At 41.0% G+C, this 25,688-nt stretch overlaps 1 protein-coding gene across 1 annotated transcript in view; it reads right to left on the bottom strand.

Moving 5' to 3' along the window:
* The window catches only part of prom1a (prominin 1a), a gene marked incomplete at both ends in the record, with an annotated part of 149,535 nt that overhangs the window by 7,987 nt on the left and 115,860 nt on the right, over nt 1-25,688 (bottom strand). The window contains 20 exons of the mRNA XM_083651560.1: nt 610-699; nt 1,194-1,262; nt 1,338-1,418; nt 1,518-1,571; nt 2,080-2,097; nt 3,447-3,539; nt 4,344-4,415; nt 6,805-6,951; nt 8,742-8,826; nt 11,073-11,176; nt 11,930-12,053; nt 12,606-12,758; nt 13,467-13,626; nt 14,905-14,968; nt 15,658-15,732; nt 16,633-16,862; nt 19,956-19,979; nt 20,475-20,564; nt 21,026-21,089; nt 21,620-21,740. Coding sequence (XP_083507686.1) covers nt 610-699; nt 1,194-1,262; nt 1,338-1,418; nt 1,518-1,571; nt 2,080-2,097; nt 3,447-3,539; nt 4,344-4,415; nt 6,805-6,951; nt 8,742-8,826; nt 11,073-11,176; nt 11,930-12,053; nt 12,606-12,758; nt 13,467-13,626; nt 14,905-14,968; nt 15,658-15,732; nt 16,633-16,862; nt 19,956-19,979; nt 20,475-20,564; nt 21,026-21,089; nt 21,620-21,740 — 1,918 coding nt within the window. The remainder of the gene's footprint in view (nt 1-609; nt 700-1,193; nt 1,263-1,337; nt 1,419-1,517; nt 1,572-2,079; nt 2,098-3,446; nt 3,540-4,343; nt 4,416-6,804; nt 6,952-8,741; nt 8,827-11,072; nt 11,177-11,929; nt 12,054-12,605; nt 12,759-13,466; nt 13,627-14,904; nt 14,969-15,657; nt 15,733-16,632; nt 16,863-19,955; nt 19,980-20,474; nt 20,565-21,025; nt 21,090-21,619; nt 21,741-25,688) is intronic.

Below are 25,688 nucleotides of genomic sequence, written 5' to 3'. Positions count from 1 at the left end.
CAATCTGAAGATGTTTTCACAAAGGTTTGGTGTCAATTGATCAAAGAATGTGGGAGGAGATAGGTTTAATCAAGTACCGTAGTTTTACAGTTTTTGATGAAAACAGCTATGCACTACATAATTCCTGCTAGCTCAAGCATCTGAACATTTCCGCTCACTTCGGGCTACATTTTGGTGACACTTGCAAAGCCTGATTTGTTAGGAATTCAAAGGTCAGGACTTGACCCCCAATTCCTGTTGAGGAAGTTTGGCATGAGACTGGACCTATGTGCAAGGTTTGGTTTAATTTAATTCATGGGAAGTTATATTTAATCTGAAGAAGAATAACATCGGCAAATACAAGAGGTATTTAGGACCAATTAGAAGGCACTTACTTAGTAGCGTGCTAACCTCTGCCAATACTGAACAAACCTCTGCCTAGTTTATGTTTGTCCACGCACGCACGCACACAATTAAGTTTGGAGGAAGTTATGTTGTTTACACTCCAGTCTGTCTCCAGTTTGGTGGACAGGTAGCTCTAGCATGAGTTGATTAGATTCTAGTGGTAATCCAGATGTGGGATTGCCATTCGAAGATCCTGGTATGCCCCCCCCTTCCCCAAGCTGTTACCATTGAGTCGACCAGGAAGCTGCAGGCTACAATCTCCACAGTGTCCACCATGTTGCTGAAGGGTTTGCATGCTGCTACCTCCATGGCCAGCTGCAGGCAACAGGATATAAACAGTTAGAAAGCCATCAAGTAGGATGTACGGTTAGTATGTGGTGGAGTCCAGTGGTATGTGAATAGTTGTTGATCCTGTGTGTTCCTGCTCCAATGCCACCGTGACAAACTTTTACTTGTAACATTGGCCACTTTGAGGTTGACAAAACAGCTACAAACATCCCAAAGAAACTTGTTTTTCCATTTGTTTTGAATTCTTAAAGTTGGCTACAGCAGAAACCTATGTGCCACAAAGCAGATTCCTAGTTTATAGAGGTTGTAATTGTTATATCTGTCTGTGCTGTATTTAGACCAAAACTCTTGTATAACATAACACAGCTCACTGTGACATTCCATAACACTGTGTATATACAGTAGCAGCAGTGTAGAATGAGTCTTGTACAGAGCGTCTCAATTCAACACTGTGATGAACTGCTGCAAAAGTGATAGCCACACGCCTCTAAAAGTTAATAAATGAACACATAAACACTTACGGAGGTTTTGACCCATTCTATGTATTGCTGGAAGTAGCCAACAATGGTCGCTGTGTATTTTTCTGTTTCCTGAGGAAAATTAGGAAAGATATGAGTTACATATCAGTTGCACATTGGAAATATAAGCAAAGCAAGAATAGTTACCTGATTGATCAACTGCGTTGCATTCTGAGAGATGAGATACTGGGCAGCCTCGATGGCGTTGATAACATCTAAAACTTTGTTCTGCAGAGAGGAAATGAGAGATTTTTTTTAATGAGTCTAAGCCTTAGTTTAAGTTTGAGTCTAGATTGCTGGTTAAGACTGCATTGGTGGTTTACTCACCGGCAGGTCGGACCCGGTTCTCTCCAGAAGCCTCATGCTCTGGTTCAATGCGCTCTTTACGGGGGAAATTAACAACACAAATTAACACCATCAACGTCAAAGGTCAGGGGTCACTGACAGGGGTCATTTTAACGCCTGGAAACGCACGGCAATGAAACACCAGGGGAGCACAGGCAAGACACTGGATGAACAATATTCCACTTTCATTGCAGGCATGCAGAAGAAGAGCGGCTTCCTCTTTCAAAAACCACTGGGAGAGTTTTGCTCCAAAACGAGGTAGCTATCAAAGACATTTAATTTAGAAGTTTTTGCTTAGATCATGTTTAAAAATGGATACATCGCATTTTGGAACAAAACCGTTCATGTTCAAAACCATGTGGCTGACATTTCAATGTGAATACACACACATTATCCTACAACAGCATCTAAAGGGAGATATCTTTTCCTCAGATTACTTTCTAATCTTATCTGTAGGCTAGGATGTCTTCTAAAAGTGCTAGATGATGGACGGAGACACTAAAAGCACAACACAGACACGTTGCCTTGGGACACGTCTGCTTACCCTCGCTCTAACATATTTCTTCATGTTGAAGGTGGTAAAGGAAACAACAAAGGAGAACATCAAAACCTGTGTTGCAGCGCATCAAGGGACATCTGCATTGCTAATAGCTGCAAATGCTGTGTTATTCAAAAGAAGGGGATTGCGTTTGACAGAAAGTAAATACATTTGAATATTCAACTCATTTTTGATGACAGGCCTCAGGGCTGTCTGTCTCTGTCGAGGAGGATCCCGTTCCTTTGAAAACACATATTCTGCACAAGGACAAGACAGCAGCTGCAGCCTCGTCTGTATCCACATTCAATTAAGCTACATCACAACATTTGCATTGATGTTTCAACCTCGGAGTACTTTAAGAGCCATTTCTGGGCTTGAATGAGATCTTAGAGTAAACACTGTAGACATTATTTCGGGGGAAATTCAAGTTAAAACCTCTTATTCTACAAAACATATTGACATTAAGTGTTGCAGCGAGGCAGAAAACACTATACAGACGTGCAAAAAACAAACAAAAAAACACATGCAATAAATAAAAACTTAGTTTATGGCAAAACTGACAACTAACGTCTAGCAAATAAGGGCAAATCACCAGTTTACACACATCTCATTATACTCTTAAAAAAGGGAAAATCCACCGTGTACTCTCGCAATTTATGATGTTCAGTGCATTCCTGGAGATCTTTTGTGTTATAATTGACTTTTTTGTGTGAACCAACTATGCCTCAACCTGCCGTGTCTACCGTACTTCTGCTTCACGTTAGTGATTTCCTACATTTCCCAGAATTCATTTCGACAACCCCCCCAGAGAAGGGTGTAGGGTGTTAACTGTTTAGCGAGTTTTTCGAGTTGAGAAAAACTGAGTTGCACCCTAAAAACAACATAACAACTATTACTACTACTACTACTACTACTACTGAGGCTATGGTTGGTGGAGAAATTGATCTCTCTCCTCTTCTACAATGCAGTTCCCCCAGCATGATTTCTGAATGCCGGTGCAAAATGGCGGCTCTAGAAAGAAGCCCTTGCTCTTCTGAGGGACTGCCAGCAAAATTTACCGTTGATGTTTTAGATTGCCAAAACATTTTCTGCTATTAAACTCCATTGTAGTTATGCTGGAAATATCTTTAAGTGACATCACCTAATAATAATAATACACACTAAACAACAAAATTGGCCCAGAAAAACACTATAAATTGCCAGTAGCTTTCCCCACCTCACAGTGTTTAAGGTCCCATATTATGAAAACCATGTTTTTCCTGGCCCCTACATACATATATGCTGCAGTTATCCTTCAGCTTGACAGATATCAGGCTGTGATGTGCTTTAGGGTGGATTATCCCTGACCAGCTGAACTGGACACAGGTTCTTACCATGGCCTTCTCCATGGGGACGATCTGCTGAGTGTGGATCTGCCGCAGAGTGCCCGCATGGCCTTTCAGAGCCATCCGGAGAGGGCCGTTAGGCTGCGACACACACACACACACACACACACACACACACACACACACACACACACACACACACACACACACACACACACACACACAGTGGAGATTTCATTTGAGAGAGATGTCATTAAAAGCACTGAAGACATTTTTTAACTCCGTACACTCCAGTACAAGTCACACCAGAAAATCTAACTTGTTTTCTCTGTCGTCCAATAGTAATTTCTCGGAGGCCCAATAGAAGCGATTCATTATTTCCTCTTCCGACAAGACTCATACATTCTCCTCCTCGTCATCCATGCAGGACTAGGCGTCTGGGTAGTGTAGAGGTAAAAGCACTCGCCTACCACCGCAGAGACCCGGTTCAATTCCCCGCAGCACTACTTCCGGCTTGGTCACAATTGCATGTGGGAAGCCGGTGGGGTACGAATGCCGGTCGCTGCACTAGCGCCTCCTCTGGTCGGTCGGGGCACCTGTTCAGGGGGGGGAGGGTAACTGAGGGGAATAGCGTGATCCTCCAACGTGCTACATCCTGCCGGTGAAACTCCTCACTGTCAGTAGAAAGGAGAAAATGGGAGAGAAATATGGGGGAGAACCAGCCTGGGGGACCTGGATACCCCCTGCACTGGACTCAGCACCATTATAGAAAATACATGTTTTTGGTGTTGAGTTGCCTTCCTGAAACCCCCACAGACCTGACAGAACCGGTCCACCATGGAGCGCTCGCATGGCGTTGTAAATAAATGGTAATTCATATGAAGGTGGCTCTCCCCCTGTGTCACTGAGGAAACACATCATGGACTGGATGTTTATACTTCTTACCATCAGGTCGGTCTGGGACTCCAGCTCCTTGGCGAACGAGAGCACGTCCACCACAGTGACTCCTTTGTTGACCTGGACATAATTGGGAATAAACAGAGAAGAGTAAATGATAATGTAAACTTTCTTCACTGAGCAGCAGTGTTGGGGGTAGAGTACTCAGGTTACTGTTTTGGGGTAACTGATTTAACGTGTTCAGCAATGTTTCAATTATTGTCTAATGTATCTATTGTCTATTATTGTCAATTATGACTATCTTTTTTATTTTATTATTTCTTTCATATTACCGTATTTAGTTTTTGTTAGCAACAAAAAAAAAGGAAAAAAGTGAAAATCATCAAAAGCATTTCATACAGACAGCATGCCGCTAATTGAAAAAAGTGCAATCTGAGTCTGCTTGGTATACGGTAAATTAGATTGACAGTTTTAAAATAGTGCAATAATCATCTTTAGATACACAGATCTCAAGTGGTAAAAGCGAAGTCGGTGGTCGGACAGCCGGCACCATGGAGTGCATGGAGCAAGCTTTCTATTTCAAGTATGGTAAAAAGTGCAGTGACACAGGTTATAGGGTGGGTCCGGTTCATTCCACAGTACAAAACACTGCATACTGTAGTGCAGTAAAGCGAATATTTGTTGGACCTAGAGCTGCAATAATTAATCAATTCATCGATCGACAGAAAATGAATGGACAATCAATTAATCATTTTGAGTAATCAAAATTCTCTGATTACAGCTTCTAAAATGTGAATATTTTCTGGTTTCTTTACTCTTCTATGACAGTCTCTGAATATATTTGGGTTGTGGATAAAACAAGAGATTTGAGCACGTCATCTTGGGCTTTGGGAAACACCGAACGACATTTTTCACCATTTTCTGACATTTTATAGACCAAACAACTGATCGATTAATCGAGAAAATAATCAACAGATTAATCGATAATGGAAATATTTGTTAGTTGCAGCCCTATATCTTTCTCAATTCATGACAGTGAATTTGCTACCAGGTACTATACTTTCATTCAGTACCACTGGAGGCTGAAATTAAATCATTACAGATTTTTTTTGCGCTCTCTGGGAATAAAATGGACGTGAAGTGAACGGACAGTGAATACCAAGTTGCAGCTTGCCTTGTTGCCACTCACTCTTTGCTTTGGCAGGAGCCGTTGTGGATAACCAAGCTTCAGACTGTGTCCTGCTGCTGCTCATATCAGGTCAAGCCTGGCTGCCTGTTGTATGTTAACTGACAGTGAATGGACCAGTCACATAACCGCCGCAAGGAGACAGAACCTGAGGAACCAAACTATTTCTATTCCTACTAATTCACTACCATTAAAGTACTACTACAGCAATCTAACACCATACAATCGGATCTACCACTATTAAATTCATGTTTACAGTAACCTATCACTAATAAACGACTCCTATTTATAACGAGAAAAGTGCACTTTGAGTGCAGATCTCCGCCAGGCTCCGCTACGCCCATGGGCAATAGATTCAGGAACTCGTCTTTGCCTGAAGGACAGCATCATTTATTTTTGATCACAAAATGTGGCTCACGATAATCAAAAAATAATATACGTGTACAGCGACACGCATTTTATACTGCTCACTCAGCTCTGCGCCGATCAGCACACCTCTGTCCACCGTGATGGCAGCCACACCGCTGCTCCCTCACTCTCACTCGCCCACTCACTCACTCCGCTAGCTTAGCGTTAGCCAATTAGCCTAGTGCACACTGCAGCTAAAACACCACTGTCACTGGAAAATGCCACATTGACTGTGATAATGTATATGCCTCACTATCCTAAATGGTCTATTTTCTCCACAGCTATAGCGAAAAACAACTGGTTACCCCAAACACACTGCAAGTCAGGGTTGGGCACCATGTCATGTAAAAACCACTGCATAGGCTTTGTAACATTGTAATATCAGCATTTCTTTCTGTTGGGGTTAAATTGGAACAGAAAATGTGGCAGCGAACAATGGATCCAGTGTGGACAGAGCGTGGGACGCCCGCTTGCTCTTAGGACACATTGTGACAGCAGCCACACCGCCACTCCCTCACTGTCGCTCGCTCGCCCACTCACTCACTCCAGCTTCCGTTAGCCAATTAGCCTGCAGGTAAAACAGACTGGTGTCTCGAATTGTCAAGACTGCTCTTCAACACAACTGCTAACAAAACTTTCTGTGCTACAAACTACAGTAAGTAGCTTAAACAAACCATTATATCTCTGTTTCCAACCGAGCCACCACACTATACAGTAACTACTTGCTCGTTCCTGTGTGTGTTTGTGTGTGTGTGTGTGTGTGTGTGTGCGCGCCCGCATGCGTGTGTGTTTGTGTGTGTGTGTGTGTGTGTGTGTTTACTCCTGTGTGTGTGTGTGTGTGTGTGTGTGTGTGTGTGTGTGTGTGTGTGTGTGTGTGTGTGTGTGTGTGTGCATGTGTGTGTATCTATCTGTCACCTCCTCCAGGTAGTCTGCGTAGTTGATTTCGGACAGCCCGGTGTCAGAGAAATCCTGGAGGTTCTGCTTCCCCTCCGACTCTAACAGGGTGATTCCCCTCAGGTCGATCCTCACGCTGCCCAGCAGACCCACCACGTCCTTAGTGAACTGGAAGCAACAGCAAAGGCACAATTTACTATTTGGCAGACGCTTGTATCCAAAGCAACGTACATATGACATTTTAATACAACAATAATTGAGGCTCTGTGTGGCAACGGTAGGGCTGCCAGAACAGACTCTTGCCCATGTAATATATTATATGGGGAACCCATCCGATCAGGCAAAAATAGACACCTGTTCTATTTCTGTCTAATCTGCATGTGTCTGACAAGATGACATGGGTGTGGGTCTGTTCAGGCAGCCGCACGGACCAGTACCGCAGCTGGTGGACATACTGTAGGCCTTAAGTCCTCAGATTACCCAGTGATGCATCCTGTGTTTAGGCTATTAATGTTTACAATTTCACAGTCTGTGTCCAGCAGAGACTGCCAGATAAGTACAAGTCAGCATGGCTCACGTAATGACAGGCTAACAAAAATGCAAAGTAAATGTTTACACTCGGTTGACCGAAGATCTAAAGGTGCGGTTGGGACGGGGATTTTTAAGTTTAGTACCGCAGTAGCTCAGCGAGGATGTAGTAAAAAGTGAAATTTATATAATGGTTACATTTGTATGTCAATAACCATATAGAAACTTTCTAATAATAGTTAATTGGTTCTCCATTTTTTGCCTGTTCAGAGGGCCATAATCATACTGTAAGACATAAGCTGGCTGTTCTTATTTCCACAAAGGATGTCCTGAATAGCAATATGCAATTTCACAACAACAACACCATTATAAAGGGGGAGAGATAAAAAAAAAAAAAAAAGTTGACCATAAAGATGACATGGTGGTTTATCTGATATTGAGTCTTCAAATCTTAAAACTTGCTGTGAAAATCCATTAGGATGAAATCAATGGAACAAAGATCCAAGAAATCTGTCTTTTCTGCAAGAAAGCTGCACACCACATTCAAATTTCATAACAAAATGCTACGAATCCATTTGGGAAGACAAGACGATTACCAGATGTTCAGCGGTCAGTATTTCAAAATCATTTCATCAAATATCTTAATATTTTGTATAATAACGTCAATATTACCGACAGTGAGTTTTACGCACTATGTTTTTTTTTCAGGACAAATAATTTGGTCAGGTAGGCCTATAGGGTAACACAACGTTTAAAAGGTTTATAACTAATTTGGGAAAGTCTGCAGGAGTGAAATGAAGACTAATGACCACTGTGATAAAACACAGTAAAATATTCAGTTTGGGACATACAGTATCAGCTGCTCGCTAAGACTTGCCAAGGTAACCGTGCCAACTGGCAGGCTAGGACTACATGCCTTTGGTAGATAGATATGGCTGGTTTGGGGTCAAGAAAACAGTGTAATGTCTCAGGCATGAGCTGAGGTAAGGGCATGCTAATGCTATCGTCTGGCAGCGGCCTCTTTGTTTTGGCAGGTGATTTCACATTTACCATGTGATATTATTCTGAGCTGTAATTGTTTATATGCTGCAAAACAAATTGCCTCATGGACATTAAAGTTTTCTATTCTATTCTATTCTAACTGCTACAAGATTATTACTAACACAAAACCCAAACCAATTTGTACCATTTAAACAACATGGTGGTAACTTATGCCCTTGATCTTCATATCCTGAACCCTCTATATATTTAAACATAATTGAATAATGGACTTTGAGAGTGACTTTCCAAAATTAATTTACAGCATTTTGGAGTAAGAATTTTCATGCCAGGTGAATTGAATAGTCTTGTTAAAATCATGTAGCAGTTAGTTACATTCCACTATCAGGCGAAGGAACAATTCAATGATGGTGTGTGTCCACTTTACTGACCACTGTAGTGTTGAGGAAAGAGGAGATGTTGAAGACCTTGTCCAGGCGCATGGCCGTGTAGATGCCTTTGTTTTCTTTGCAGTCACTGATAAAGTCACACACCCACAGAGCGAGAGAGAGAGAGAGTGAGAGAGAGAGAGAGAGAGAGAGAGAGAGAGAGAGAGAGAGTGAGAGAGAGAGAGAGAGAGAGAGAGAGAGAGAGAGAGAGAGAGAGAGTGAGAGAGAGAGAGAGAGAGAGAGAGAGGAGAGAGAGAGAGAGGAGAGAGAGAGAGGAGAGAGAGAGAGAGATGTCATCTTGTGATTGGCAGTGAAAATGTCTGCTGCCACCAAGTGAAGACAATTGGTAACACATGAAACACTCAACATGTTCACTGATATGAAAGACTGGAATATTTCCTAATATGTAAAAAAAACATCACACCCAGGTGTTAAAGTAAGTGGTGCAGTTTTGCGCATGTTGGAGGGGCACGTGTGTGCATCGTGTGTGCGTGCATGTGTGCGCGTGTTTCACCGCCTTGGAGCCGCGGCACCTTCTGTCTCCACTCTCACTTCCTTGTACAAACTGGAGGGGAGGAGCCTAGGCTAAATCTCGTCCACACACATCTCGTGTGCACATTCTGTGCTCAAACACACAGTCACTTATAGAAGCTGCTGCACCGCTTAATAAATAATAGCACTTACAGTAAACTCCTACTGCACACCATGTAGACTACTGTAATGTATACATCATTGTCACTGCTTGCTTTTTAAGAGGGCAGGACTTGCTAAAGCAATGTGACTCTATTAGGGAATATAATAGCGGAGGCGTTGCCATCCCAGCTATGGAGGCCATGCAACCTCTTACTGGAGGGAGATGATGAAAGACCATGAAAAAGGGTGGTCCTTTTCCCTTCTGTCTCTTTCTCTGTGATTTCATCAGGCGGCATCGATAAATAATGCTAATTAGCTACGCAAAGTTAATAACATTCTCTCTCATTTGCATCTCCATCCATGGAAATAAAATATTACTATATTAGCCTGACCTGAACCCCATGCCTCCACCAAAACAAAACAACAAAAGTTGGCAGGTTCAGTAACAGATCACTTCTCCTGCTGCTAAATTCTTCCAGTTTTGTTCTTTCTTTCTTCCTTTCATTCTTTTCCTTCCTTCCTTTCCTCTTTTCTTTTACAGGAAATTAATATTTTCATTCCAAAATTTGATGAAAAAACATGACACCCACTCTCCCATATTGACTGCTGGCATGCACATTATCTTAAGACATGTGCTTATCAAATAGCAAATCTTTTGAGCAGAGAATGATATTCCCTGAGGAATTGCAGGTAGAACATTTTGTCCAAAATGGATATATAATAGTGTTTTGGAAAGAAAACCCTCAAATATAAATGTGTTTGAATAATTCACTTAGTAATCAGGAGTCCGCTTACAGTGATCATTTTGGGTCGTCTCATATCATATCATTTCTTCTCAGACAAAATAATATACCGTATATATTTTTTACTTACAAACTGCCAAAAATGAGCCAACGAGATACAGCAGCGATATTTGGGGCATGTCTGTCTGTATATGGAGAGGTTGCGGCGTCTCTGTCTGACCGCTGTGTTTGAAACAGCTGCAGGCCTAGGCTAACTTACTGTGTGCATTTTGAAAGTCAATAAGTCTGTAAATAGTGAAGATGTCCATTTCATTACTTTATATTGACTGTATTCATGTAATAAATATACACGTCAATTAGAGGGCAATCTGGGAACCCAGAGTCTATTTCGGGACGTAAATAGACTCTGGGACAGCCGTAAAAAAAATTTAGGCTTCCTGTACAGCACGAATCTTCTGCCCCAGGTCTTCCGCCTCCGTGCAGTGCCGCTCTGTTGTTGTACCGGCGAATATAAGAGTGAAGTGAAGTGAGCTAGTGAATATATAAGAATTTTGACGTTTAGCATTCAAAATAAAAGCGACGCAATGTATGTTTTTAAAAGGCACCGCTGTGCGGAAGTGGAAGTCCCGGGCGGAAGATCTGCGCTGTACAGGAAGCCTCAAAAAAAGGTACGGCTGTCCCAGTCTATTTACACGCCGAAATAGACTCTGGGTTCCCAGATTGATTAGATGGTAATCTGCATTTGATATAAAGAAAAAGAAAAGAAAAACTGTTATAATGATCATCTGCTTAGTGATCAATTTGATCCATCCCAAAGTGATCACTGTAAGAGAAGTCCACTGAGATAAGTAAGTGTAAAATGTAGAGTTGGCAGTGAGGAGAAGCAGCATGGCACAGCTCCTAATAGCTACAGTAGCAGTAGGTGAGAGCATCATCTAAACACCTAAATCAGTTTTACCTGTACAGGCTCTCTACAGTCAGCTCCAGCTCCGAGTCGTTGTACATGTATCCAGGGATGAAGTTCCTCCAGTCTCGGTTGACCAGGTGTGGCGTGTCCAGAACCTGCCGAGCCACAAAACACGTGAGTTATATCATCAATCAGCGAACTGAATAAACTCGACAGTGGAGAGCAGAATTAAAGAATTCAAAGGAAAGGACAAGACAAGAACAATCCAAAGACTCAAATAGTGTGTTACGCATGCTTCGGTTTCCCCTGTAGCCTATACTGTATGTCTGTGTCCTCATAGTTTTTCATATAAGGGGGAAAGAAAGTTGAGTCCTATTTTTCTTAAAATAAGTGAAAAGAGATAGAAAGATATTTCACTTGTTTCCAATGCAAATGAACAGAGAAATCAAGATATTTGTTGAATCAAGAACATTTTTCTTGATACTGAGGAAGTGTTACACTACAGTATGTGCCTTGTTTCAATATATTGATACCTGTGTGTGAGGTAAAGTCAAGTGAAACTGCACTGGAAATAATCCGACTTATTTATCCCATTGGCACACACAAAAAAGAAAAGAAAAGAAAAATATAAATAGCACAGAGGAGGAACGCTGTCTTGGAGAAGTGCTCATTTGGGGGGTTGGGTTTATGAATATTATAGACCAAAAAAAAAGCTCTCTTGGGGGTGGATGTAATGGCTAACATCAAACATGAAAAAGCACCAACATGTTGCAGCTGAAACTAAATGACTTGCTGAGATGTATTTTTGCAGTGAATGTTGAGTGCATTCCTCCTCAGCTAGTAGCCTTATAGGCTATGCGTGACTTAAACGGGTCTTAAACGGCAGCATCTCTAACTCCATGACTTGCCTGGAAGAGCTGTTTGGTGTGGAAGGGCTCACAAACCAGCTTCTCTGCATTTCCTCCAGCTAGAAAGATGGCGGTCACCAGTCCCATCAGCACCCAGGAGAAGATGAAGCTAAATCCAGCGCCGCTGTGGGGAGGAAGAGATGGATGCTAAGTTGGAGCTGTAATAGCAGGAGTAGCAGTGGTGTGGACGGTCTACTGTTGCTATGATTGGAGCTGTGGTCAAAGTGTCAGCTAAATGCCTACAGTAAATGTAAAATGTAATGTGAAAGAGTAGAGTAGCAGCAGTAGTAGGAGTTGTAGCAGTACTTGTGGTAAGTAGAGGAGAAGGTGGTGGAATAGCAGTCTGGTAATCAGAAGTAAGCTAGCACATCTAAGTAATTTAACTTGGTGGATAACCTACATTGGTCACATTAACTAACACAACACAGCACAAACTAATACAAGTAGTAGAGCAAAATATAAAAAGTTTAGAGGTCTTTTATAGGTCATGTAAAAAGTGACATAGTAGAAGTAGTAGTCATGCTGTTGCTACAGTAATAGTACTAGACAGGTGTCGATTTGGTTTGCTTTCAATCTAGTGAGTTTAAAAATGTAAAATTAAACTTTAATTTAACAGTTCATCAGTTTTATATTTAGAAGCTGACAGCGTGCCATGTGATGTGGATGGTGGACTCACGCCATGAGCAGCGTCCCCCCGGTGTTGGAGATGCAGCCGCGGGTGGTGGGCGAGGCGTGCTTGTCATATCCCAAGGTGCCGCACAGCAGACCCAGGAAGTTGAAGGCCAGGACCAGGACCAGCATGCAACACAGAGCGATACACCCGATCCACCTGTCAGGAGGGGGCGGAGCCAAACAGTCAGCGGCAACAAGGAAGTCAATATGAGAAGGGCAACAGGTCTGATCCTCGCCTACCGCCAACATGTCTGTCAGAAGCCGTGCATCCTGTAGGAAGTGTCCTACCTGCTCACTCATTCACTTACCTTTGTGGCTGTTCTCCTTTACCTAAAATGGCATTTCTGAGGTGGGACCATTATGTTAATGAGACCCAGCAAAAACATTGGCTAACTAAAACACTGTATAAATGCAATCCCCAGCCACTAATATGGCTCTTCTTTTTCCCTCTATAGCACTTGCACTCCTATATTGTACACTTTAATTTGAGCTCATAAGAGAAGAGTAACCTGAGTCAGACTGTAGTATAAAAGGAAAGGTCACACATCTCTCCCAAATTGTGAACAATAACGATACAAGTTAGACTTGGTGTGTTGACAATACTCACATTATAGTATGTCACACATGATCACATTATTTGCATGATCTAATTTCTTCATTGATGCACATGTAATTTTGAAAATGACAAAATGCTTTTTGTTAAGAGGTTTCAGGAGCCCAAAGGTCATGAAACTCTCTCAACAGATAAATGACCCTGGCAAGTTTCGGGTTTCAGTAAGAAAATGAACACAGTTTTCTTGCAGTCAGTAAAGTAGTAGTAGTAGTAGTAGTAGTAGTACGGTACTGTAGTAGGACGTGGGTTTACCTGTAGAAGTCCATCTGGTCAATTTCTGGGTAGTAGTCCTCGATCTTGGAGTGGGTATGACTGATGAAGATAGTGAAGTTGGCCAGGGAGCTCTGCACCGGGAACGCCTTGGAGAAGCTGCTGATGTTACTGCCGACGCCGTCCACCAAACCCCGAACACCTGAGAGAGAGAGAGAGAGAGAGAGAGAGAGAGTGAGAGAGAAAGAGAGAGAGAGAGAGAGAGCGAGAGAGAGAGAGAGAGAGAGAAAGAGAGAGAGCGAGAGAGAGAGAGAGAGAGAGAGAGAGAGCGAGAGAGAGAGAGAGAGAGTGAGAGAGAAAGAGAGAGAGCGAGAGAGAAAGAGAGAGAGAGAGAGAGAGAGAGAGAGAGAGAGAGAGAGGAGTGAGAGAGAAAGAGAGAGAGCGAGAGAGAGAGAAAGAGAGAGAGAGAGAGAGAGAGAGACAGAGAGAGAGAGAGAGAGAGAGAGAGAGAGAGAGACTTTGGATTTTGACTATTCTTTCAATGAAACATTTCATGCAAAAAAAAGTAACGATCTGAAAAACTACAATTTCATTAGCCAGAAATCACCAGTAAGCTGCATAAGGTTCACTAAACACCGGTCTGTGATCACTTAAAGTCACATTCACTTCACAATGAAATCTTTATTGATTTTATTTAATGGCATTTTGAGAGCTTCTTGTTTGCTTAAATTGGATGTATTTTCTGTTGAAATAGGATGTTGGGGCAGGACATAACGTGAAGTGGGATCATTCTGAAGTCTAAACCAATGGGGGGGTGAGACAGTGAGAGACATGCAGTTACAGTATATTTGATGGATGGAACGGAGGGGCAGGACTGTGATTTAACATTGTTCAATATATGTACATTATGGCATAGAAACACAACAACAGCTTTTTGTTGGTATACATTGATATTGTGTGATATTGTCTGTGTTTTTGTAATATATGTGGTAATGGAGTGTTGGAGTAGGGAGTATTGCAACTGCTTGCTATGAACTGAATTGCCCCATTGGGGATGATAAAAAAAATCGACTCGACTCCAACCAGGATGTTTTTCCCCTCCATTGTGATTTTAATACCAAAGGTATTAAAATACCAAAGGTATTAAAATCCACTTTGTGATTTAGTCTGGTAAGACAGATGAGAGTTTTACACAGAAATCTTGCCTAGTGCAGCTTTGAATTGAAAACCCACTTAACTCAAACTCTTACTCAAATCCACATGACAGAGAGAGAAAGGACAGACAGTCAGAGAGAGAGAAAGAGGAAGAGTGAGTGAGGAGGTGGACGAGTGGGGATGGATGTCAACAGCAAAGGGCAACAAGAGTGATACATGCCAGTTATTCATACTGTCATCCAACAGTGTATTAATATAACATGAGTTATTATTAGATTATGTTTGCCTTCAGGAAAACACAGGTTCAATGTAAAACACATCTTACCCTCCACAATGCCTCTGGTCTGTTCAGCCACCATGTGTGGGGTGTCATTCAGAGAGGAGTAGCCCTGTGACAGGAGAAGAGGGAGGAGAATAGAATAGAATAGAATAGAATAAGGGTGGGGAATTAACCTCAATTTTGGCCAAGGCTGGAAAGTCTGCTCTACTCTACCACTTATTTACTGTATTTTGGCCAGTAAGCAACCATCATTTGGAAGTTGTCCCCTCCCACGGATATTATCCTATAACCCCCCCCCCCCCCCCCCCCCATCACGTACCACTTTAAAGTACCGTACTTTATATTTTTGCACTTTTTAATTTGTGATTGTTTTTCTGTATTGCCTTGTCTTCTACTTGATGTGACCACTGGGCTGCATACTTGCATTAACTCAAATTCCTCACTTGTAATCTGATTACTTACTGTGGCTATTCAAGTTGAATCTTGAATTTATTGACCATCACAGATTGATGGGGACTAACAGCGTAATGCTGTAATGCACTTTGAGCAGATGCCTGTCTCCACATGGACTCTTGGTACAACAGCAATGATGGAAATAAGTCCTGTACTTTTTAGTTATATCACTGCAGACATATTTGTTTATTATATACTGTACATGTATTGCTCAATGTAAAAAAAAAGAGAGAGAGAGAGAGAGAGAGAGAGAGAGAGAGAGAAAAGGATCCACGGGTGGATTTTTCCTTGAATGCAGGAGGTGACGTGACAGCAGCTCCAGCTCAGGTGCAGAGCCTGACTCACCCTCTGGACCATGCTGCTCAGGTCCAGCTTCAGCACATTGTTCATACTCTCCAGCTGAGCAGTCACCTTGGGAAGCTGAAACACAATACAGACAATAACACACTGATCAATACACAGAGTGATGGATGGTCAATCAATGATGATCAATCAAATGACCGATTCGGTTGACATTGGGAGCTCTTCTGCATGGTCACCTCACCTTCCTGCATGAATCCTATCCTTCATCAAGGACTACTGCAGAAAATGTCTTTCTTTATAGAGTAGAACCAAAGTGACACGGTCTGAAAATGCATAAGTTAAGATCTTTTCTTTGGGGGGGCGTTTTTTCATATTACATGAGTTGAAGGACGCACTCATAACAAACAGTTTTAGGATCATTAAATACATGTACTTATAATTTGTTAGCAAACTAAGCTTGTTTAGGGCAAACCAAGCTAGTTCACCAACTTTCAGCTGATTTTCTCTGAATGTTGCATTTATAACCTGACTCTGCCAGATGGGGGCGGTATTAACCTGACTCTGCCAGATGGGGCAGTATTGTTTTCACAACAACATTCAAAGTACGAACATTCAAATAAGCATATCTTCTTCAATTGTTTTCAGATTTCAAAGTATGAGACGTCATTTCACTCTGCACTTTCATCATCTGTAAAAAAAAAAAAAAAAAATTACCTTTGTCTACTTGTTACCAAAAACACCAGTCCCTGTGGCTCTTCCCATCAAATGTAATATATCATAGTATATTTAATGGGTTTAATGTTTCATTTTCTTTTATTAATTTATTCATTCATTTTTGGCAGTTATTGTTCACAATGTGTATAGCGTGTCCAGTTTGTGTTATTTACACATAATCCTTTCACGGGGGAGGAACGTAATCTTCACTTATTTGTGTCCACCACACCTCATCTACATTTCAGAGTTCACACAAATTTTGACAAATGGTTTTGAGACGTGCGTTTCTGCGAGGTTCTGTACCCGTGTGAAGTTGGCGCTGATCTGCAGCTGGCCCAGAGACTGGCGGATGTTACGGCACAGCTGGGCGGAGGTGGCGTCGGAGCCCTCGTTGTGGCAGCCCGGGTCGTTGAGCGTGCGGTTCATACTGACCCGCACCAGGCTCAGGTTGAAGTTGAGTTTCCCCGTTCCGTCCTGCAGGACGTCCAGAGACACGCTGACGTTCTCCAGAGCCTCCTTGGTTTCACGCATGGCTGCAAGAAAGCACAGATGAGGTAGAGGAGGATGCGGACGGGACTGCTGTTAGGAGAAGATAACCAGGCCATGAAGGAGAAAATACCCATATTAACAGGTAATTTAATCTCCTGAAAAAACATTTTCTTGCAGATCAGCTTCTTGAATCAAGTGACTGTTGATACGGTAACACTTCATAATGCTGTAACACAAAAAATGGGTAGTTACTGAGGAACGAGTAAGGAACGAACCATTAGTTCATGAATAGTTAATGATTAGTTAATGATTAGTTGATAGGTAGTTCCTTAATGGTAGTTACTTAAGAACTGACCATTAGTTACCATGTTAACGAACCAGTAAGTAATGATTACTTCCCTAAAAAATTTTTTTTTTCATTTGTTTTCATTCACTAGTTCATTAATAGTTAATCGGTAGTTCCTTAAAGATCCTTAATGGTAGTTACTTAAGAACTGACCATTAGTTCCCATGGTAGTTACTTAAGAACTGACCATTAGTTACCATGTTAACGAACCAGTAAGTAATGATTACTTCCTTCATTTTTTTTCAATATTTTACTAGTTGTTAAGTAATGGTAAAGTAAGCAGGAAGTAATGGTGTATTCCTTAGTAACTACTCAGTAAGATGTACTGCTTTACTTGAGGGGGCACAAACATGGGAACTAATGGTAAAGTACCGTAAGCAGGAAGTAATGGTGTATCCCTTAGTAACAACTCAGGAAGATGTACTGCTTTACTTGAGGGGTCACACACATGTTAAGTAATGGTAAAGTAAGCAGGAAGTAATGGTGCATTCCTTACTAACAACTCGGTATATACTATAGGAATACACCATTACTTCCTGCTTACTTTACCATTACTTAACATGTGTGTGACCCCTCAAGTAAAGCAGTACATCTTCCTGAGTTGTTACTAAGGGATACACCATTACTGCTTACTTTACCATTAGTTCCCATGTTTGTGCCCCCTCAAGTAAAGCAGTACATCTTACCGAGTTGTTAGTAAGGAATGCACCATTACCTCCTGCTTACTTTACCATTACTTAACATGTTTGTGCCCCCTCAAGTAAAGCAGTACATCTTACTGAGTAGTTACTAAGGAATACACCATTACTTCCTGCTTACTTTACCATTACTTAACAACTAGTGAAATATAAAAAAAAATTTAAGGAAGTAATCATTACTTACTGGTTCGTTAACATGGTAACTAATGGTCAGTTCTTAAGTAACTACCATGGGAACTAATGGTCAGTTCTTAAGTAACTACCATTAAGGATCTTTAAGGAACTACCGATTAACTATTAATGAACTAGTGAATGAAAACAAATGAAAAAAAGTTTTTTTTAGGGAAGTAATCATTACTTACTGGTTCGTTAACATGGTAACTAATGGTCAGTTCTTAAGTGACTATTCCTTAACTATTCATGAACTAATGGTTCGTTCCTTACTCGTTCCTCAGTAACTACCCATTTTTTGTGTTACAGTATTATGAAGTGTTACCGTTGATACCACTGGAGTGAAATACCTTCAGACTACATTGAAAACAAGTAAACTTACCTCATGAGTAGATTCATAAACTTATTTCAAGAAACAATGAGATTTTAAGGTTGAATGCAATGTAAATGACTTGTTATGATGGATATTTTTGCCATGAGCCTCAGACTGCAAAGCTCTGGTTGCAAAATGGCCGATACACAATGGTGAATATTTTACATAAATCATTAAGTACTGATGTAATTAGTCATGAGAGGTTGTGTCGTGGGGACATTGGATTATTCGGTATATACAAGAGGAAGAGGAAAGTCAGTAAATTGTAATTGGCTTATTCTTGTAAAAAAACAACAACAACAAAGACTTACTGTGATGGATATGATACTACACAAACAGTAAGAACACAAATGTAATTGTCATAACTGTCATAGCTACGAAACACAGTCATAACTGCTGTCAGTCAGTCACGCATTCACTCATATCTCTCACACACACACACACACACACACACACACACACACACACACACACACACACACACACACACACACCACTTATCAACAATACAGTATATGATATGAGAGATCTGAGCTACAGAGACCTCTGTCTCATCTAGTATTGTGCTAAAGGTTTCTAAATCCTACAGTATGTGGTCAACTGTTTACAGCCCACCAGCTTGTTGTAACACAACAAACAACCAAATCAAACTTTCATGGTCCACACTGAAATCGTGTAGGAAATACTGATGTGGGACAGGTCACACACACACACGCGCACGCACGCACGCACGCACGCACGCCCCCACGCACGCACACACACACACACACACACACACACACACACACACACATGCTAGGCTCACTTTACAGTAGGGGTAACACACTTGGAGCAGAAGGAGGGATGACGTCCGGGTGCAGCCTGATTTCAGTGTTGGGATTTTGTCAAGATCTGGTGATGCCATAAACTTAAAACTGCACGAGACAAGCTTTTGTGTAAAAATGTAAAAAAAAATAATAATAATGATAATTAAAAAATGATAATAATAAACCAGCTGTCTTATCGATTTAAACACCAAGTTGAGGCTGCAACAAACAAGGTCTCATCCCCTTCAGTGACACGCCACACATTTGTCTTATTTGCCCGAATTAATATCTGGTGTGTCAGGTATGCTCACTTTTTGACGCACAGGAAGTGGCGATACAGAACAAACAAACCAAATTGAAATCTGTATCCTAAAGAGCAGCAAGCGAAAAGATTATCTTCACTACCTCCACTAGACACTAGAAGAAGAAGAAATTTAGGCCAAGGAGTGCGCTCTTTACTGATGTGACGTTACATGATTTCTGGGTAGTGAAGTCCTTCAAACATTCAAAAATTCAAATGGTTATCTCTCATTGCCACGTGAGGCCGCCAAAGTGCAAATACTTGGGGCCGCCAAAGTGCAAAATTGCCTAGTGCAGGTTTAATGTTGCCTGTTCATTACAGTAAAATGGCACTCAGGGCTCTGATAAGGAAAACCACAAGGCAACCAATCACAGGAAAAACACCAGTGTCAACAAGGTAAAGGGGTCAAGGAGTCACAGGTCATTGTCTAGTTTACTGTTACCTTTCAGGGCCCGCTCGATTTTCACTTTACCACAAAGCATAAGAAAGAAAGATTGGAAAAAATTTAAGATTTCTGCAGAGCTCCTAGAACTTCAATTAACCACAATTCACAGCTTTTAATGCTCCACTATAATTAGAGCCAATCTCTAATCTACAGTATTTGTATCTTCCACTGCAAAAAACATCCATCTTAACAAGTGTTTTGAATCTTGAAATCTTATTTTTCTTTTTAAAGGGGGGGGGGGGGGGGGGACATCAACTTAACTAAAAATAGTTCTAGCACTCTTTTCCAGCGTATGCCACTTGACCAATTGTGTGGCACCGCGCACTGTGGCGCCGGCGCGCCAAGCGCCCGCCTACCGTATTATAGTAGTGAGATGTCACTCAACTTGTTAAGACGCGTTTTTTATTTTTTGCAGTGATATAGACTGGACTCACTAACTTCCAGCCTGCAGTACTAACAGCATGGAGGTGTACAGTATGCCAAATGACAGAAGAAGTAACAACTGAGTGGAAGTACCTCCAGCCATATCGAGCGCACTGTCCAGGGCGGGATGCACCTCCTTATCCAACTGCTCGCGTATCCTTCCGCCCAGTAATGGACCTATATCTGTGGAGGACACGGCATCAAAGCGACAGACAAACAAACAGTAAGAGATAGAAAAACAGTAGGAAAAAACAACAAGTAATACTATGTAGAATTCCCTCTTTTTATTACATTTTTGCAAACTACTACTGCACTTTTTCTCCATCTCTAAGTTACAAGGCACATTTGATAGAGATATAATTAATTCTGTGTTACAGAACAGCCTATTATGGTAATGCTGTTTTTGCTGTCGAGCATTCAAGAAAGATTTGTCAGCAAGACTAACGCAGGGCAGAAGCAGCTTGAATGCATGGGGGGGGTTGTATCTGCAGCTATCCAGACCTAGTTCTGTCACAAGTGTGTTGTGGGAACAAGTGGAGGGAAATGGACACAGTGAATTCAGATCATAAGCATAATTCATGCATCAGTGAGTCATTTCTGTCCACATCATTTACTATCAGAGACACGGGAGAAGGTGTACTTACTATCTAGGTCATAGATGACTTTGTTCTTGGCCGTGGCATATTGGGTTACTAGGTAATCAATTTGCTGAAAACAAACAGAGCACAGAAGAGTGGAGTGATTTCACAAATATGTCTTGTCATAGACACACAAATGTGATGTCACAATGTTAGTGGGAAGCAGGGAAGGGATGGTGATGATGTCACAATGGCTCTGTGAGGGTGAAGGCCTAAAAATGTAAAATATCACTGTAGTGCCCCCCCGTGGGTGGATTTTTTCATTTATTTATTTTTGGCAACAGATTCATTCCAGACCCCTGAAAAATGTTTTGGAAAATTTTGGAGGCAAGTGGAGCAACGGTGTAACTCTAGACAGACAGCTCTCCAATTATAGTAGTAAGATCATTAAATCCATGACATTTTCAAAGAAACACATGTCTGGCAGCAGCAACAACAGTTTGTTTGGAATACATAGATGAACAAATAACTTGTAGAACACAATTTCGAGATACGTTTTCCATACATACATAGGAAATTAAGAAAATGCTAAAATATACACACACAAAAAAGATCTCCATAAACCAATAAACCAATAAACCAATATGTAATGTGCCGTACCACGGGTGTGTCGTTAGCGAAGGTGTGCATGTCCCTCATGTTGCTGTTGACCAGTCTCCGTATGTTCTTCACCTGAGAACTCAGGTTCTGGTTGGCAGCGTACGCACACAGCACTCCGATCCTGCACACAAACAGCAAACAACACAGACTATAATAGACAGTTTCAACTCGACAACATAAACATTCTAAATTCCCCCCAGCTAACTTCCTGTTGCAGTGTTTGCTACTAGTACAATAACTGACAGGACATAGGCTAGGTTCCAACCAAACTCTTCCCTAGCAACACAATTCAGTGAAAATCGTCTATTATTCATCACATTATTAATTTGAGCAGTGGTGGCCTAAATGTTAGAGAAGCGAGCTTGTGACCGGAAGGTTGTTGCTTCAATCCCTGGGACCGGCAAGATACATCTGGAGAAAGTGAAAAAGCAGCGCTTGTCCCTCCCTCATTACCACCACTGAGGTGCCCTTGAGCAAAGCCCTTCACCCCAACCGCTCCAGTGGAGCTGCTCAGTTGCCAACAGATCAGAATGTGGTTGTACTGGTCAGCTTCCAGGTACAGTGTTTGGGACTCCTCTCCTGGAAAAGTCCCTCAGTCCTTGTATAAATAAAGATTTTTTTTTCCATTTCTTTATATAATTTTCTTAAATCAAATAAAAAAAAAAAGCCTAAAAATACCTTGTTTAATTTGTTAATAGAATCTATCAAATCTGTGACTTTTCGGGTCATTGGGCAGTCTCCCTGTGGCACTAATGTGACCCTGTTACTCCTACACATCGGCCAACAGAGGCTGAGACGAGTAACAAGTTACAACATAATGATGACCAGCAGGGGTCAGTATATACTACCACGTTTCCATTTTCTAAAAGAGAGGGCAACAACAGTAGAACAAGAGATAACACACCAACAAAGAGACACCTGTTCATCACCCATGCCTGCCTTTCAGATGATGGTTTGCACTGCAATCACAATCCCCACAATCTCTATTCTAACTTCAACTTCTACTTGCTGATGAAAACACATTTTCGACATGTCAGTCAAGCACATTTCTAAAAGAGATGAATGAAATACATTAAAGCCAACAGGTGCTGTAGTTAGACACACAGGCTCATAGATGTACATCAAAAATCCACTACTGGAAAAAATTAACACCTGACACTAAATTGCAGAGATGGCAAAAGTACACACATTATTTATTTATGCAGAAGTACATTTACTTGTGCAAGAAAAAAGTCTGGAAAAAGTAGAAATACTGATTAAAATTATTTACTAAAGTAAAACCAATTCAGAGAGCCCTAGTCTCCGCTTTCAAACAGTGTTTCAAACACACACAGGTTCAATGCGTACACCACGCCCCCACACAATCTGACAGGGAGCCAGAGGGGAGAATTCTGCCTAGTTTCTCCATGACTTTCAAAGCTAAATTTATATACAAAATAAATATATAAAATATACGACCCCACCCACCAAGCTCCTCCTGCAAGACAGAAGTGGGAGGGTCGTCACATGAAACCTGCAGAATTATAAAAATATATACCAGTATATTTTTTTTTAATGAAAATAGTAGGTTGTTTAAGTCCTTGATTGATAAAATTATGAAACTTTCACATCCAGCATCAACAGAAGACATTTTGGAAGTGGACTCCTAATTGGCAGGAAGTGCAGCAGGTGTATCAAAGCTCTGGGGGCCCTGCTGTATCTGTGTAATGTGAGGTGTCTGGAATGTAAACACATTCAAATTAAATATGGAACACGCAATTGCATAATTGTAGAGCATGACAACGTGAGTCTCTTCCACACTTCAAACGGACCTGACTGAGTAGAGTGCTACACGGCTTCATTAGCTTGAGCAACATCAAGGGAAAGCCAGCCCATAATATTCAACTGTTGCCATGACTCCCTCTCATCCCAGCTGAATCTTCAGCTCAACACCTGCCAGCCAGCACTACAGTAAGTGTGTGTGTGTGTGTGTGTGTGTGTGTGTGTGTGTGTGTGTGTGTGTGTGTGTGTGTGTGTGTGTGTGTGTGTGTGTGTGTGTGTGTGTGTGTGTGTGTGTACATATGCATATGAGCATTGTTGGGGTTCTTGCAAACTTGAGAACAGATGGTCTCTAAAACTTTCAAAAAGACTAAAGTAAGTAAAGAAAAAAAAGCCCTTTTATGGTGGGCGAAGTATGAATTAATTGTGTACAGTTATATAACACGGTGATGGAAATGCTAAGTGGAATAATCAGCTTTATGAATGATGTCAGATGAATAACAACAGGAGGAGTGAGTCAGAGAGGAGGCGTGGGCACGCTCAGATCAATGCAGATTAGTCAGTGTTGTGATTCACTGTATAACAAGAGTCTCTGTACTGTGTGTGTATGTATGAGTTTGCAAGCGCAAATTAAAGTTAAGGTATATTCCTAGGGTTATGTACGAATGCAAGAAAGAAGAAAGTGGTGTGTGTGTGTGTGTGTGTGTGAGAAGCTCTTCTTTACTGCCCTGTAGGTGATTAGCTGTAGCCATTTCTTAAATCCCTATATTAATCCAATCTAAGGTAACCTGTATTTAGCACTGCAGGCATTTCTTTCTTTCTTTCTTTCTTTCTTTCTTTCTTTCTTTCTTTCTTTCTTTCTTTCTTTCTTTCTTTCTTTCTTTCTTTCTTTCTATATTCTGCAGTACAGTCTCTATATACTATACAGTGAGTGAATATTCTGCAGTACAGTCTCTATATACTAAACAGTGAGTGAATATTCTGCAGTACAGTCTCTATATACTATACAGTGAGTGAATATTCTGCAGTACAGTCTCTATATACTATACAGTGAGTGAATATTCTGCAGTACAGTCTCTATATACTAAACAGTGAGTGAATATTCTGCAGTACAGTCTCTATATACTATACAGTGAGTGAATATTCTGCAGTACAGTCTCTATATACTATACAGTGAGTGAATATTCTGCAGTACAGTCTCTATATACTAAACAGTGAGTGAATATTCTGCAGTACAGTCTCTATATACTATACAGTGAGTGAATATTCTGCAGTACAGTCTCTATATACTAAACAGTGAGTGAATATTCTGCAGTACAGTCTCTATATACTATACAGTGAGTGAATATTCTGCAGTACAGTCTCTATATACTATACAGTGAGTGAATATTCTGCAGTACAGTCTCTATATACTATACAGTGAGTGAATATTCTGCAGTACAGTCTCTATATACTATACAGTGAGTGAATATTCTGCAGTACAGTCTCTATATACTATACAGTGAGTGAATATTCTGCAGTACAGTCTCTATATACTATACAGTGAGTGAATATTCTGCAGTACAGTCTCTATATACTATACAGTGAGTGAATATTCTGCAGTACAGTCTCTATATACTATACAGTGAGTGAATATTCTGCAGTACAGTCTCTATATACTAAACAGTGAGTGAATATTCTGCAGTACAGTCTCTATATACTATACAGTGAGTGAATATTCTGCAGTACAGTCTCTATATACTATACAGTGAGTGAATATTCTGCAGTAGTCTCTATATACTAAACAGTGAGTGAATATTCTGCAGTACAGTCTCTATATACTATACAGTGAGTGAATATTCTGCAGTACAGTCTCTATATACTATACAGTGAGTGAATATTCTGCAGTACAGTCTCTATATACTATACAGTGAGTGAATATTCTGCAGTACAGTCTCTATATACTATACAGTGAGTGAATATTCTGCAGTACAGTCTCTATATACTATACAGTGAGTGAATATTCTGCAGTACAGTCTCTATATACTATACAGTGAGTGAATATTCTGCAGTACAGTCTCTATATACTATACAGTGAGTGAATATTCTGCAGTACAGTCTCTATATACTAAACAGTGAGTGAATATTCTGCAGTACAGTCTCTATATACTATACAGTGAGTGAATATTCTGCAGTACAGTCTCTATATACTATACAGTGAGTGAATATTCTGCAGTACAGTCTCTATATACTATACAGTGAGTGAATATTCTGCAGTACAGTCTCTATATACTAAACAGTTAGTGAATATTCTGCAGGCTGCAGTACAGTC

This window comes from Poromitra crassiceps (assembly GCF_964638095.1).
Source record: "Poromitra crassiceps genome assembly, chromosome: 15".
NCBI lineage: Eukaryota > Metazoa > Chordata > Actinopteri > Beryciformes > Melamphaidae > Poromitra > Poromitra crassiceps.
The sequence above is the reverse complement of the archived record's forward strand: the minus strand, read 5'-3'. Positions and strand labels throughout refer to the sequence as shown.